Source organism: Orycteropus afer, unplaced genomic scaffold (genome assembly GCF_000298275.1).
Source record: "Orycteropus afer afer isolate SDZICR_OR568_19922 unplaced genomic scaffold, OryAfe1.0 scaffold00026, whole genome shotgun sequence".
NCBI classification, from domain to species: Eukaryota; Metazoa; Chordata; class Mammalia; order Tubulidentata; family Orycteropodidae; genus Orycteropus; species Orycteropus afer.
This window is the reverse complement of record NW_006921613.1, coordinates 17,368,859-17,383,514: the sequence shown is the minus strand read 5'-3', so window position 1 is coordinate 17,383,514 and position 14,656 is coordinate 17,368,859. Positions and strand designations below refer to the sequence as shown.

Genomic DNA, 14,656 nt, shown 5'->3' with positions numbered 1-14,656 from the left:
TTTAACTGAGAGGTGGACTTTTTATAAAGGCAGAAGTCACAGAGAATCCAGATTTTTACAAATGAAATAATATGTTTTGGAATATGTATAGAAAATACAATGTAGAGGAACATACATCAAGTTGGTGACAGTGCTTAGGGTGACCTTCATGTTCTAGATGTCCATTTTTGTCATAATTCTTCAAAAAGGTTTTTAAACAATCACGTATTACTTTGTAATGAAAAAGACATATAATCAAAACAAACAAATCAATACAAAGATAATAGTAATTGGGAGGGCTCATCAGCCCTGCTTTTCTATGTTTACTATGGACAACAAGATAAATCTGAGTTTCACCTGGGGTTGTGAGAATAAGGGGAGAGAGTGGAAAATGGGGTCCCACTGGAAACACAATTAAAAATATCAGACACCACCATCATCACTGTTGTCACTGTCCATTTCATCCTCACCCTCATATTCAGTGGAGTTACTTAGGGGTGCCTTTAGCTGCCCTTTCTCCTTAGATCCTGTTGTCCAATTCAGACATAATAAGCAAAGAACGGACCTTACCACTTCCCGTCGTTGCTTCCCTAGTTCCTGTGATTACATCCCACATTTTCCTAATTTAATTTAGTTACCATTTGCCATCAGTTCTAGGTAAATCTTGAGTAAAGGGCACCCTCTGCTACCCTGCTTCCTCTCTCTTGTCCCTATGGGTATGCATAGGCCATTAGCGGGGCTGAGAGTCACCTGTCCGAAGTTCCAAGGGCATGGACGGATCCAGTTCTTGTCCCCTTGGTAGATGAAGCCGTAATCGTTCATGACATACTCCTGCCTCTGAGGCTCACTGTCCAAATAGACAGCATCCTCTAGGAATCAAAGTGGGAGACACAAGAGAGAAAAGTCATCTTGCCCTTCCTGTATCATCCCCATCTTCAGAAGGTCCCATGGAAACTGAGCTCTGGGAAGGACACTGGGCAACACCCAGGGGAGCCTTGGAGAGATCCACTTCTACCACACCTCAACACCAGTGACAGAATGTATGATAGAATAATGAAAGTTTGCCTTTGGTGGAATCTCTTAATTTACAAAACACTTTACATCATAGCCCCATATTAAGATTAAGAAAACAGGCCCAGAGTGGCTATGTGACTTTCCCATATCACATATAAGTACAGAGCTTAAATTTGAATACAGAACTCATGGAACTCCATATCCCATGCTCTTTCTGCTATACTTACCAAATCCTACTTGGAAAAAAACAAATGAGAATTTGCATTGACCTAATCATTTCTTTTGTGGGAAATTTTGATTAAGGAAAGTACTTAGGATGTGTGGAAATACTTATATATTATACTGTTCATCTGAGTGCTGTTTATAATACTGAAAAGCTGGAAATTACCTAAATACCCTGCTAATAGGGACTGGTATACATCTTCACCACAGAATTCTTCACAGTGTTAATATGATGTTGAAAAATTATATATACAGAGAAATATATACATAATATATTAAGTTTAAATAGGTTACAAAATAATGTGTAAAATATGAATTGACTTTTATTTAAATACATATGAACTATGGATTTTGAAGCCTATTCCAAAAGATGTAAATAGTTGTCTGTATCAGTTTTCATTTAGCCTATTGTCATTCTCTAGTGTTTCCATAATGAACGTGTGCTGCTTTTATGATATAGAAATTGTCTTGTTAAAATTAAAGCAAACAAAAGGCCACGAGGCCAAGTGTCCTCTTTGCAGTACCCCTGGAACTGCTGAGAGCCCTGCCTGACCCTGAACTGAGAGTCTCTGTTCCTTCTCAGAGGCAGTCTCCAACACAGCCTAACAGGATACTGGTGGAGGAGGATTCCTTGCAGAGATGACTTTTATTGAAGTTTTGGATTTATATGGCGAGACGCTGAAGGTTCATGGTTGACCACATCTTTCCTTATGGTTGGGACAGCAGTGGCCCAGGGTGGGGTTTCTCAACCAGTATGTTGGACATGGTGATGAGGCAGCTGCTGATCCTGACTCTTACTAATCCCTAGATCTTACTGATCTCCCTTGCAGAACAGGATGGTGTGTATGTGTGTGTGTGTGTGTGTGTGAGAGAGAGAGAGAGAGAGAGAGAGAGAAAGGAGTGAACAGAGACATACAGAGAGAACAGAGATCCTGTTCTCTTTGGTTCAGATTGACAATCCCCTTCACCAAGTTAGTAGATGAGAGTTCTGAGCCATTCAGTGACAGGAGATAGGAGGTGCTTGGAGTGTCAGCCAGGGTCCTGACATCATCCAACAGGCCATCTTTGGATAAAGTCGGAGGAGAAAGTAGAGTGAGGAGGGATGGGAAGGGGAGCGTTCTCTAAGTCAGGAGGGAGACTTTGTTGACGCTGGCCTCTGCCTTTCCTCTATGTTCTCCTCCTCCTGTTCTTCCCTCCCTCTCTTCCTGGCTTGTGCTTCATTCTGCCCACACCATATCCTTATGTCTGTCTAAGTATCTACACAGACAGACAGACAGACACCCCCCCCCATACTGGGTAGATTTAGAGGAAAAGCCTTGTGGGACTCAGGCTTGTAAAAACACCCAAGCTGAGTGGATGGGGCTGATGATCTTCTCCTGCCTTCCCCTGATACTCCATAAAGGACAATTTAGGTAAGGTAGAGAAATGGGCTTGTAAGCCCTGGCATCACATAACTGTTTTGAACCTCAGTTGCCCCATCTGTGAGATGGGGACACATCTACTACTCTGGGTTTTTGGAACAATTAGGTTAGTTAACATATGCGAACATGATTAGTAATCATTTAACTCAAAGTAGGTGAACAATAAGTATTAGTTTTCATCTCTCTCTCTCCTTTCTTTTCTTCTGCATGAATTGGGAGCTCTGGTGGCGTAGTGTCTAAGGCATTTGACTGCTAACTGGAAGGCTGGTGGTTCAAACCCTCCAGCCACTCCTCAGAAGGAAGGTTGAGCAATCTACTTACGTAGTGATACCACCTAAATTAAATAACTTGTAATATGCTGATTATGGTACAAATGGCTAAGCATTCATCTGCTAACCAAAATGTTGCTGATTAAAAAAACAAACAAAAAAACAAAACAAAACAAAAAAACGCACTGCCGTGGAGTTGGATCCAACTCATAGCGACCCCTCCTTGGGTTTCTGAGGCAGTATCACTACAGAAGTAGATTGTCCAGTCTTCCTTCCGAGGAGTGACTGGTGGTTTGAACCGCTAGCCTTCTGGTTAGCAGTCAAATGCCTTAGGCACTGCGCCACCAGAGGTCCTTTGGTGGTTCAAGTAGGGGGTTTATATTCTGGCTTTTTCATTTATTAGTTAGTTTGCTTAGCTTCTCTGTCTCACTTTCCTAATCTAAAATGGAGACACAATGACAATGAAAACAACATTAAAAGCTGTTATATTAAAAAAAAAGAAAAAAAGTTGGTGGTTTAAACCCACCCAGTGGCTCTGCAAAAGAACTGGTGGTCTGCTTCCAAAATTACAGCCTAGATAACCCTATGGGGCAGTCCTAATCTGTCACATGGAGTAACTATGAGTCAAAATCAACTGGACAGCACCTAATGATGTAGGAGATCGTGTATATTGGATTTTTTTTTGAGAGCCATTTGGTTGTATCTATAAAAATTTATATTTGAATTATCAAATTTACTTCCAAAATTTTACCCTACAATTATATTCTCAGAATTGTTTAAAGACATAACAGCAGGGTTATTCACTGCAACTTTGTCTGCATAAAACAAAGAAAAACTGGACATACCCTAAATGCCCATAAATAGGGAACTAGTTAAATACATTTGGTGCATCCATACAGTGGAATAATTGTAGCTGTTAAAAAGAATATACTGATAGGAAAATATACCCAAAGTTGAATTGTTAAATGAAAAAAAAGCAGATTGAAGAATGGTATATACATCCCTCAATATCTGTTAGGGATGATTCCAGGACCCCGTGCAGATACCAAAATCCGAAGATGTTCAATTTCTTTATATAAAATGGCAAAACATTTGCATATGACCTATGCATGTCCTCTCATATACTTTACATCATCTCTAGATTATTTATAATATGTAATACAATGTAAATAGTATTTTATGCTCCCCTATAGCTTTTGAAGGATTGCTTTGACCACTTAATTGCTTTTCAGGAGCCATCTTTCTACAGAAACAAAGGGTACACACAACACAAGTAGCAAACAGATGAGATTTAAGGTGAACAATGCTGAAATGAGTGCTGGAGAGGAAATGTGAATCTGTGAAATGGCAGGAGGCTACAGCAGGGTACACCTCCACATCATTTCACTGGCATGGATTCAGCCTGGTTCTCAGCATGCAGCAAATTCAAGTTTTGCTTTTTGGACCTTTCTGGAATTTAAATATCTATCTATATATATCTATATATATAGATATATAGATATATTTGATCTGCAGTTGGTTGAATCCACAGATGTAGAACCTGCAGATACGGAGAGCAAACTGTTTTATAGCATCTCATGTGTCATTTGATTAAGCATAGGAAATTTTTATAAGCCTACACCAGAAAATGTTAACAGTGGTTTCCTCTGGAAAACAGAACTGGGGGAGTTAGGGAAAAGGTTTTATTTTTTACTTTATACCTTTCTATTGTTTACTTTTACCTTCTATTTATTTATTTACTCATTAAATAAATATTCAATGCAATATAGTGTACATATATCACTTTCATAATGAAAAAACTCAAATACCTTAAAAATATATGATGAAAGTCAAAAGGTAACAATAGTCAAACTTAATTGTAATAGTGTTATTTTTAAGTAAAGACGACTTGGTTTATAATTTAAAAATTCTAAATATGTGACTAAATAGCAAGGTCGCCTTGTCCTGATTGTTGGTGGTTGAGTGTTCACTGAGTCCCTGGGATTATGAGGAGGTTTGTGGGTGGCCAGGGAGCAGAGGTCTAGAAATCCTTAAGCTCAGCTCTCTGTGCCAGCACTGACGGACATAGAGGGACTCCCATGCATGGTCTCCCTTCCTTACCTGGGCACCAGGGATTGAAGAGCAGGATGAACTCCCCAATCTGATAGGCTGTGACAGCTCCCTGGAAGGAGTCAATGTGAATCTTCAGGAGGTACCGACCCACGGTTGCCATAGGAGGGGCATAGAGGCTCACTTCCAGGGAGTTGGCCCCTTTGGTCTCAAGCGAGGCAATCCAGGGGCTGCGGCCACCACGACCTGCTAGACTGAACACTGCTCGAGTCCCCTTGGCCAGGTCTGGCAGAGGGCCTGGAGAGAAGAAGAGCTGAGGCTGTCTGTGGTGACCTCTCAGTCTCAAGGTACCCACTACTCCCCCAACACACATACACACACACACACAGCCTGAGACCCAGCTGGCATCCTCACCAGTCTCAGTCACAAAGATGATGTTGTCTAGGTCTGGCTGGAAGGACCGGTTTCTGAAGTACAAGGTGATGTTGAAGGCCTGGCCCCGGCGAACAAGGAGACGGTCAGTGGTGATTTCCTCAGTGTGGTGCTGCACGTTGTTCCAGGAGCTTTGGAGGTCTATGAGAGCCACCTCCAGTCCTGAGTTGGGGTCAGCCCAGGGCAGATAAAAGAATAGAGATTTGGAGCCAGTCTAATCCTGTCCACCCCTTACTAGTTGCACAAACTTGAGAAGTTACTTAGCTTCTCTGAGCCTCAGTTTCCAAATTAGTAAAATAGAGTCCATAACACCAGCCTTACAGGGTGAGTACGAAGATTAAATGAGGCTCCATACTTCTGCCTTCCTCCTTTCACCCCTTCCTTCCTTGTTTCTCTGACCCTCCACATCCTTCTCCCTGAAGCCATCCCTGAGGACCATAGTTTCCTGCTTCTGTCCAACTCTTTTGCAGGCCTGGCCAGTTTGTTTGCTCCTTTCAGTCCAGCAATCTCCAGATTCATCCTGGATTCTGCTTTCTTGACTGAAGTTAACAATCTCTTTTGTCCCATTCTAGTGTCCAGATGTGGGAGCAAGTCCCTGAGTTAACTGTCCTTGGGTTAGCTGCCCCTGGGTTAGCTGTCCCTGGGTCATGTGCGCAATACCCTGGGAACTGGGATGCTGAGGACAGTCAAAGAAAGGCCCACTTTCAGCCTTTTAGAACTTCTGCTAAAACAGACTGACTTCACTCTTCCCAAACTGAGCTTCCCTCAACAGGACTCCATTCTGAACTTCTCCATGTCTGACTACAACCCTGTAAAGGTCCCTAGGCACCTGGGCTCACACTTTTCTTTTCTTTTTTTTTTTTATTGTGATTTGGGTGAAAATTTACAGAGCAAATTCACTTTCCATACAGCAGTTCACATACACTTTGTCTCATGACATTGACTACAACTTACCACAATGTAACAGCTCCCCTCCCACTTCCTCCCCATAGTTACCTCTTTCCTGTGTCCACCACCTCCTGCCCCCTGAGCTGTCTCCCTGTGCATACATAGCTCTTCTTTCTCCCATGATTGTTCTCTCCAAAGAATGGATCTACCTCAGGTAAATGGTCAACTCATATGCCTATCTTTTGTTTGTCTGGAAGCCACAGGTGTGGGTTCAATTCCAGACCTGAAGGGCAGCTAGAGGCCATAGTCTCAGTGGTTCCACCAGGCTCTATCAGACCAGCAAACCTCGTCTCCTTTTTTTTTTTCCAAATAATTTTGAATTTTGTTCCACATTGTTCTCCCTCTCTATCCAGGATCTCCTACAGAGATCCCCCTCCAAGCAGTTGACAGTGGTAGCTGGGCACCATCTAGTTCTTCTGGTCTCATAGTTATATAGGCTGCGGATTGCATGGTGTACCAGTCACCAGGACTAATTGTTTCCATGAATCTTTGCTTTTCTTCATTCTTCTTTGTTCTGGATGAGGAGAGACCCATCATTGCATCTAGATGGCTTCTTGAAAGCTTTTAAGATCCCAGTCCCTACTCACCAAAGTAGGAGGTGGACCAATGTTTTGTGTAGTATGTTATGCCAATTGAGCTTGATGTCCCCTGTGACTATGGTCCCGTGGGCTCACACTTTTGAATCACAAGTGGCTCACCTATCTCCTTTCCAGCCTGTATACACTCATGTGACACCAAGTCCCTTCACTCTTTCCATTGAAACATCTCTGGTGTCCAGCCATCCCTTTCCACACTCAATGTAATTTTAATCTCCTTGCCTCACATTTAGTGACTTTAACAGCCTCCATCAGATCTCCCACATCCTGTCTTTCTTCATATCACTCTACCATCAACACATCACCAGATTACCTTTCCTCAAGACAATTTCATCTGGTCATCCTTTTGCTTTCGAAGTTCAGAGATAACTACAGCCCACAGTATAGAAGACACACTCTTTAACCTGATATTTATGCTTTCCATACCTAGCCTCAATAACTCTTGCATTCTCATCTCCCATCACACCCATCATGTGTCCTCTCCTCTAGCCAATCTTACCCTGAACAAATGGCACCCCTATCTGACTATGTATTTTGTTCCTCCTATAGTTACAACTCCACCACTCGTCTGTCAGTTTGTTGTGCTGTGGTGGCTTGTGTGTTGCCATAAGGATGGAGGCTACGCCATCAGTGTTTCAAATACCAGCAGGGCCATCTATGCTGGACAGGTTTCAGCAGAGCTTCCAGACTAAGACAGACTTGGTAGAAGGAAGGGGCCACCCACTTGTCAAAGAACTGGCCAGTGAAAACCTTATGAGCAGCAGTAAAACAATGTCTGATATATTACTGGAAAACGTTATGAATAGCCCTGAAACACTGTCTGATATAGTGCCAGAAGACAAGCCTCTTAGGTTGGAAAGCACACAAAATATGACTGGGAAAGAGCTGCCTCCTCAGAGTAGAGCTGACTTTAGTGATGTGGATGGAGTAAAGCTTTCAGGACCTCCGTTTGCTGATGTGGCATGATGCAGAATGGGAAGAAGCAACTGCAAACATCTATTAATAATTGGAAGATGGAATGTATGAAGTATGAATCTAGGAAAATTGGGAGTTGTCAAAAATGAAATGGAACACCTAAAGATTGATATCCTAGGCATTAATGAGCTGAAATGGACTGTTTTTGACCATTTTGAATCAGACAAACATATGATCTACTATGCTGGAAATGACAAATTGAAGAGGAATGGTATGGTATTCATCTTCACAAAGAATGTTTCAGGATCTATCCTGAAGTACAATGCTGTCAGTGATAGGATAATATCCATACGTGTACAAGGAAGATCAGTTAATACTACTGTTATTCAAGTTCATGCACCAACAATCAAAGACAAGGAAATTGAAGATTTTTATGAAATTCTGCCGTCTAAAATTGACCAAAATGCAATCGAGATGTCTTAATTATCACTGGTGTTGGAATGCAAAAGTTGGAAACCAAGAAGAATCACCAGTAGTTGGAAAATATGGCCTTGGTGACAGAAATAATGCTGGAGACTGCATGATAGAATTTTGTGAGACCAATGACTTGTTCACTGAAAATACCTTTTTTCAACAACTTAAGTGGCAGCTATACATGTGGACTTCACCAGATGGAGTACACATGAATCAAATGGATTACATCTGTGGCAAGAGGTGATGGAGAAGCTCAATATCTTCAGACAAAAAAAAAAGGCCAGGAGAAGACTGGAACAGACAATCAACTGCTCATATGCAAACTCAAGTTGAAGCTGAAGACAATAAAAACAAGTGCATGAGAGCCAAAATATGACTTTGATGATATCCCTCCTGAATTTAGAGACCATCTAAAGAATAGATTCGATGCACTGAACACCAGTGACTGAAAACCAGAGAAATTGTGGGGCGACATCAAGAACATCATCCACAAAGAAAGCAAAAGGTTATTAAAAAGACAAGAAAGGAAGAAAAGACCAAAATGGATGTCAGAAGAGACTCTGAAACTTGCCCTTGAATGCAGAGTAGCTAAAGCAAATGAAAGAAATGACAAGATAAAAGAGCAGAACAGAAGATTTCAAAGAGCAGCTTGAGAAGACAAAGTCAATTATCATAATGAAACGTGCAAAGAAAGACCTGGAATTGGAAAGCCAAAAAGGAAGAACATGCTCAGCGTTTCTCAAGCTGAAAGAACTGAAGAAAAAATTCAAGCCTCAAGTTGCCATACTGAAAGATTCTATGGGCAAAATATTGAATGATGTGGGAAACATCAAAAGAAGATGGAAGGAATACGCAGAATCACTGCACCAAAAAGAATTGGTCAATGTTCATCCATTTCAGGAGATGGCATATGAACAAGAACCAATGGTATTGAAGGAAGAAGTCGAAGCTGCACTGAAGGAATTGGCGAAGAACAAGGCTCCAGGCATTGACAGAATACCCACTGAGATGTTTCAACAAATGGATGCCGAGCTAGTGGCACTCACTTGGCTATGCCAAGAAATTTGGAAGACATCTAACCTGGCCAACTGACTAGAAAAGATCCATATTTGTACCCATTCCAAAGAATCCCACAGATTGTGGAGATTATCAAATAATATCATTAATATCACATGCAAGTAAAATCTTCCTGAAGATAATTCAAAAACAGTTGCAGCAGTATACTGACAGAGAACTTCCAGAAATGTGAGCTGGATTCAGAAGAGGACATGGCATGAGGGATATATTTGTTGATGTCAAATGGATCTTGGCTGAAAGCAAAAAATATCAGAAAGATGTTTACTTGTGTTTTATTGACTATGCAAAAGCATTTGATTGTGTGGATCATAACAAATTATGGATAACATTGAGAAGAATGGGAATTCCAGAACACTTTATTGTGCTCATCAGGAACCTGCACACAGACCAGGAGGCTGTCATTCAAACAGAACAAAGGGATACCACATGATTTCAAATCAGGAAGGGAGTGCATCAGGGTTGTAGTCTTTCACTATATTTATTCAATCTGTATGCTGAACAAGTAATCTGAGAAGCTGGACTATGGGCAATCTACTTCTGTAGTGATACCTCCTCGGAAACCCAAGGAGGAGTCACTATGAGTTGGATCCAACTCGACAGCAGTGAGTTTGGTTTTTTGGTTTTGGTGTCATCAGAATGGAGGAAGACTCATAACAACCTGCGATATGCAGAAGACAAAACTTTGCTTGCTGAAAGTGAGGATGACTTGGAGCAATTACTGATGAAGATTAAAGACTACAGTCTGCAGTATGGATTACACCTCAACATAAAGAAAATGAAAATCCTCACTACTGGACCAATAAGCAGCATCACAATAAATGGAGAAAAGATTGAAGTTGTTAAAGATTTCATATTACTTGGTTCCACAATCAACACCAATGGAAGCAGCAGTCAAGATATCAGATGATATATTGCCCTGGGCAAATCTGCTGAAAAAGACCTCTTTAAAGTGCTGAAGAGCAAAGATGTCTCCTTGAAGACTAAGGTGTGCCTAACCCAAGCCACAGTATTTTCAGTCTCTTCATCTGCATGTGAGAGCTGGACAATGAACAAGGAAGATCGAAGAAGAATTGATGCTTTTGAGTTATGGTGTTGGCGAAAAATACTGAAAGTGTCATAGACTGCTAAAAGAACTAAAAAATCTGTCCTGGAAGATGTACAGCCAGAATGCTCCTTGGAACTGAGAATGGCCAGACTTGGTCTCACCTACTTTGGTCATGTTGTCAGAAAGGACCATTCCCTGGAGAAAGATACAGTGCTTGGTGAAGTGGAGTGGAAGGCCCTCAACGAGATGGATTGACACAGTGGCTGCAATGATGGGCTCAGGTGTGACAAGGATTGTGAGGCTGGCACAGGACTGGGCAGTGTTTCTTTCTGTTGTACCTAGGGTCACTATGATAGGAGCCAACTCAACAGCACCTAACAACAACAACAACAATATAGCTCCAACTCAGAATACACCCCACTATCTAACCTAATTCCACCTGTTCTTCAAGGCCTATTCAAGACCTACCTCCTTCATGAAGCTTTCCTCTAATTGGTCCACACTCTTTCCATCTCCCACTGATCTACAGCACTAAGCTACATCACTCTTAGGTAACCTCGACTGCTTAATTGACATGCTCATTTATTTATTTATATCAACACACCTTTATAAGAGGCCTACTGTTGCAGGCTAAGCATGAGGGGCTCAGATATTTTTCTTACTTTTTTCTTTGTCTTCTACCACTAGGTGTAAACCATGAAGACAGAGACCAACCTATTTATCTTGTCTGTATTTAAGTTTTTTAAAATAAGAACTAAAGCTTTGACAAAATACTATATCTTTTATGATAAAAATACTCAACAAACTAGGAGTAGAGGGAAGTTCCTCAGTCTGAAAAAGGTCATCTAAGAAAATCCCACAGCTAACATCATACTTGATTAAACACAAGACACTTTCCCTCTAAGATCAGGAACAAGGCAAGGATGCCCAGTCTCACCACTTCTAGTCAATATTGTACTAGAAGTTCTAGCTAGTACAACTTGGCGAGGAAAATACTTAAAAGGTATCCAGATTGAAAGCAAAGAATTGAAACTATCTGTAGTCATGATGAAACCATCATGCCACCAGAGCTTCTTTAGGATTTGTATATATGCATAATATATATACTTTTTTATGTACACATTATACACACACACACACACACACACACCACAGTCAAATCTTGTAGCTAAAAATTCCTAAGGAATCCACAAAATATAAAAAATGTATTAGATTAGAACTATTAAAAGAGTTCGGCAAGGTTACAGGATACAAGATCAGTATATAGAAATCACTTGTATTTCTATACACTTGGAATAAGAGCTCTGGTAGTGTAGTGCCTAAGGCACTTGACTGCTAATCAGAAGGCTGATGGTTCAAACCTACCAGCCACTCCTCAGAAGGAAGGCTGGGCGATCCACTTCTGTAGTGATATTGCCTCAGAAACCCAAAGAGGGGTCGCTATGAGTTGAGTCCAACCAGATGGCAAACAATAACACTTGGAATGAACAATCTAAAAATAAAATTTTGAAAAATTCCATTTATGATATCAAAAAGAATAAAGTACTTAGGAATAATTTCAACAGAAGACATGCAAGACTTGTACACTGAAAACCACAAAACATCACTGAAAGAAATCAAAGCAAATGACATTAACCATTTAATCCTCACCAGAACTTTGAAGGAAAGAAATGTCATGCCATCCACATTTAAGGATGAGAAAAATAAAGTTCAGATAGATTAAATGTCTTGCCTAAGGTCAAGCCCGGGCTTATTGACGCAAGTCCTGTGCTCTTTCCATTACTCAACAGCTACCATGAGGCCTTCCCTCATGATTAGAAAGGACTTTTTCCCCCACTTCTGGTTGGGAAAGTGTTGGCTTTTTTCTAGTAGTAGAAAAAGAAGCTCTTCTTGGAGATTAATAGACTAGAGGGAACACTAGTCCAATTTGGTCAGACCCAGAATACCCATCAGGTATGGCAACACCTAACTGACATACCTCTGATTTGGCCACTGGGGTTAAGTCTCATCCTCTATATACATCATGAAGTCAAGTTTATCTCCGCCTATAATACAGGGATTATTCTTCACCCCAGACACCAGATATCCAAATAGGAGGTACATGTTTAATGTTAAGCTCCATGATGCCAGGAGAGCATGGGGTGAAATGACTGGAAGTTATAAAGGAGTTATAGGAAGCACATTTACAGTAAGTGATCTCAGTATCTGTCCTAGAAAAAATACCTTCGTGTGAGCACAGAGGCATGAGTAAGGATGTTTGTGGCAACGTTGCTTGTATAACTGAAAAAGGGGAACGGCTTAAATGCTTATCAATAGGGAATTGGATAACTCAGTTACCTACATTTGTACTATGAAAATACTAAGCAAGGTGGAAAACACTGAGGTAGATCTGTAGGTACTCTGTGGCTAGTTATAGCTCCAAGACATACTATTGAGTAAAAAAAAAAAAATCAAGTTGTAGAAAAGTATGTATAATATGATGATACCATACACACACACACATATATATATATCACACACAATCAAGCCTATGCATTTCTATATAAATATATATATATATATATATATATATATATAATTGTTGTTGTTGTTATGTGCCCTGGAGTCGGACCTGACTCATAGCGACACTTCCTTGGGTTTCTGAGGCAGTATCACTACAGAAGTAGATTGCCCAACCTTCCTTCCGAGGAGTGGCTGGTGGGTTTGAATCGCCAGCCTTCTGGTTAGCAGTCAAATGTCTTAGGGACTATGCTACCAGAGCTACATACCCACTGCCATCAAGTCCATTCTGATTTATAGTTACCCTCATTGGGTTTCCAAGGCAGTAAATCTTTACAGAAGTAGATTGCCTTATCTTCCTCTCATGGAGCAGCTGGTGGATTTGAACCACTAACCTTCTGGTTAGCAGCCAAATGCCTTACCATCATGCCACCAGAGCTTCTTTAGGATTTGTATATATGCATAATATATATACTTTTTTATGTACACATTATACACACACACACACACACACACCACAGTCAAATCCTATGTAATGCATTGAATACATATATGAATAGAAGTGTGTAGCAAGAGACTGGTAACAGTGGAGATGAGGCTGGGTTTGGGGTTGGCAGTCACAGGACTGTAGTTCTTTATCGATTTATTTTACACCAACTATGTATTCACATATTTCTTGTGTAATTAAAAATCATAAAAATTTAGAAATAAAATTATAAACACAAAAAAATTATAAATGAAAGTTAGGCTTTAATAATAAGAGTAAATGACACTCCTAGAGCAAGTGAAAGTGCCTTCCTATAAGTGGTCTCAAATAACTATTTAATATTCAAAGCAGCTCTTTCTAAAGAGAGGATGATGACATGCATAGAGGGAAAAGGAGTAGTGGAAAGATTAGCCAAAATGGGTAACAGATTTGACCCTCTGAAGTGGGTCAAGAAGGAAAAATATGAAAGTTCAGAGACTTTTAGAGCTGAAATACAATTTCAAGATTATCTTATCCAACCTCCTCCATTTTTCAGGGAGAAGGAGTGGCAATCAGAGGGGAAGTGACTTGCCCAATGTCAAAGTGTCAGCTAGTGGCAGAGAAGGACAGGAGCTTTGACACCCTAACCCCTGCTCCTGCCCTATCCCACCACCTGTGGAAGTAGGTATCTTGGCATGAGGCTTTTCAGCTATGTTCACCTGCTGGCCTCCACTTTGTCTCCTGGTTCTCAGGCCACCACTAATTCTGAAGTCTCTGGGGCTTTCACTTTTCCTTCCTCAGTTCTTTTCTTCTCCTCTGTTCCTTTGACTCCACTTCCCCCTGATTTCCCACCGTCTCTATCTGTTTTCCTAGTCCCTACTCTCCAGCATTCTTCCTTACCTTGTGCCATGGCGGCTTCCTCCAGCTCCCAGTTTGCTCCCCACAGAATAGCTGAGTAGACTGGAGCTTAGGAAACTGGTCCTGGAGTGTGTACTTCCCCTTCCATCCCACAGACTCCAGGAGACACTGAAGGCGGAGCCCAGCTGTTTCCACCTGCTTACTGGGCAGATTACAACTGGTTTTCTCACTTGCCCTCAGGTTTTTCTTGGTGGCATTGCTTGGCTGAGAGGAGGTGTGGAATCCAATGAACTGTTGGGGCTCTTTGCCATGTGTGCCTTTGAGAGATCTTGAGCAATGGGCCATTCCCTGCCAGGTGCTGTGTGATGGTGGGGAGCCAAGTGGAAGAGCCA

The 14,656-nt window shown here is 41.1% G+C and overlaps 1 protein-coding gene across 1 annotated transcript in view; it reads right to left on the bottom strand.

The window, feature by feature from the left end:
- Window positions 1-14,316, bottom strand: part of TGM5 (transglutaminase 5) — a 42,235-nt gene extending 27,919 nt beyond the window's left edge. Inside the window, exons 1-4 of the mRNA XM_007935264.2 lie at window positions 14,307-14,316; window positions 5,369-5,548; window positions 5,006-5,251; window positions 730-848 (exon numbers count right to left, since the gene is read on the bottom strand). Of these exons, the coding sequence (XP_007933455.1) occupies window positions 730-848; window positions 5,006-5,251; window positions 5,369-5,548; window positions 14,307-14,316 (555 nt within the window). The remainder of the gene's footprint in view (window positions 1-729; window positions 849-5,005; window positions 5,252-5,368; window positions 5,549-14,306) is intronic.
- Between the last annotated feature and the right edge of the window lie 340 nt (window positions 14,317-14,656).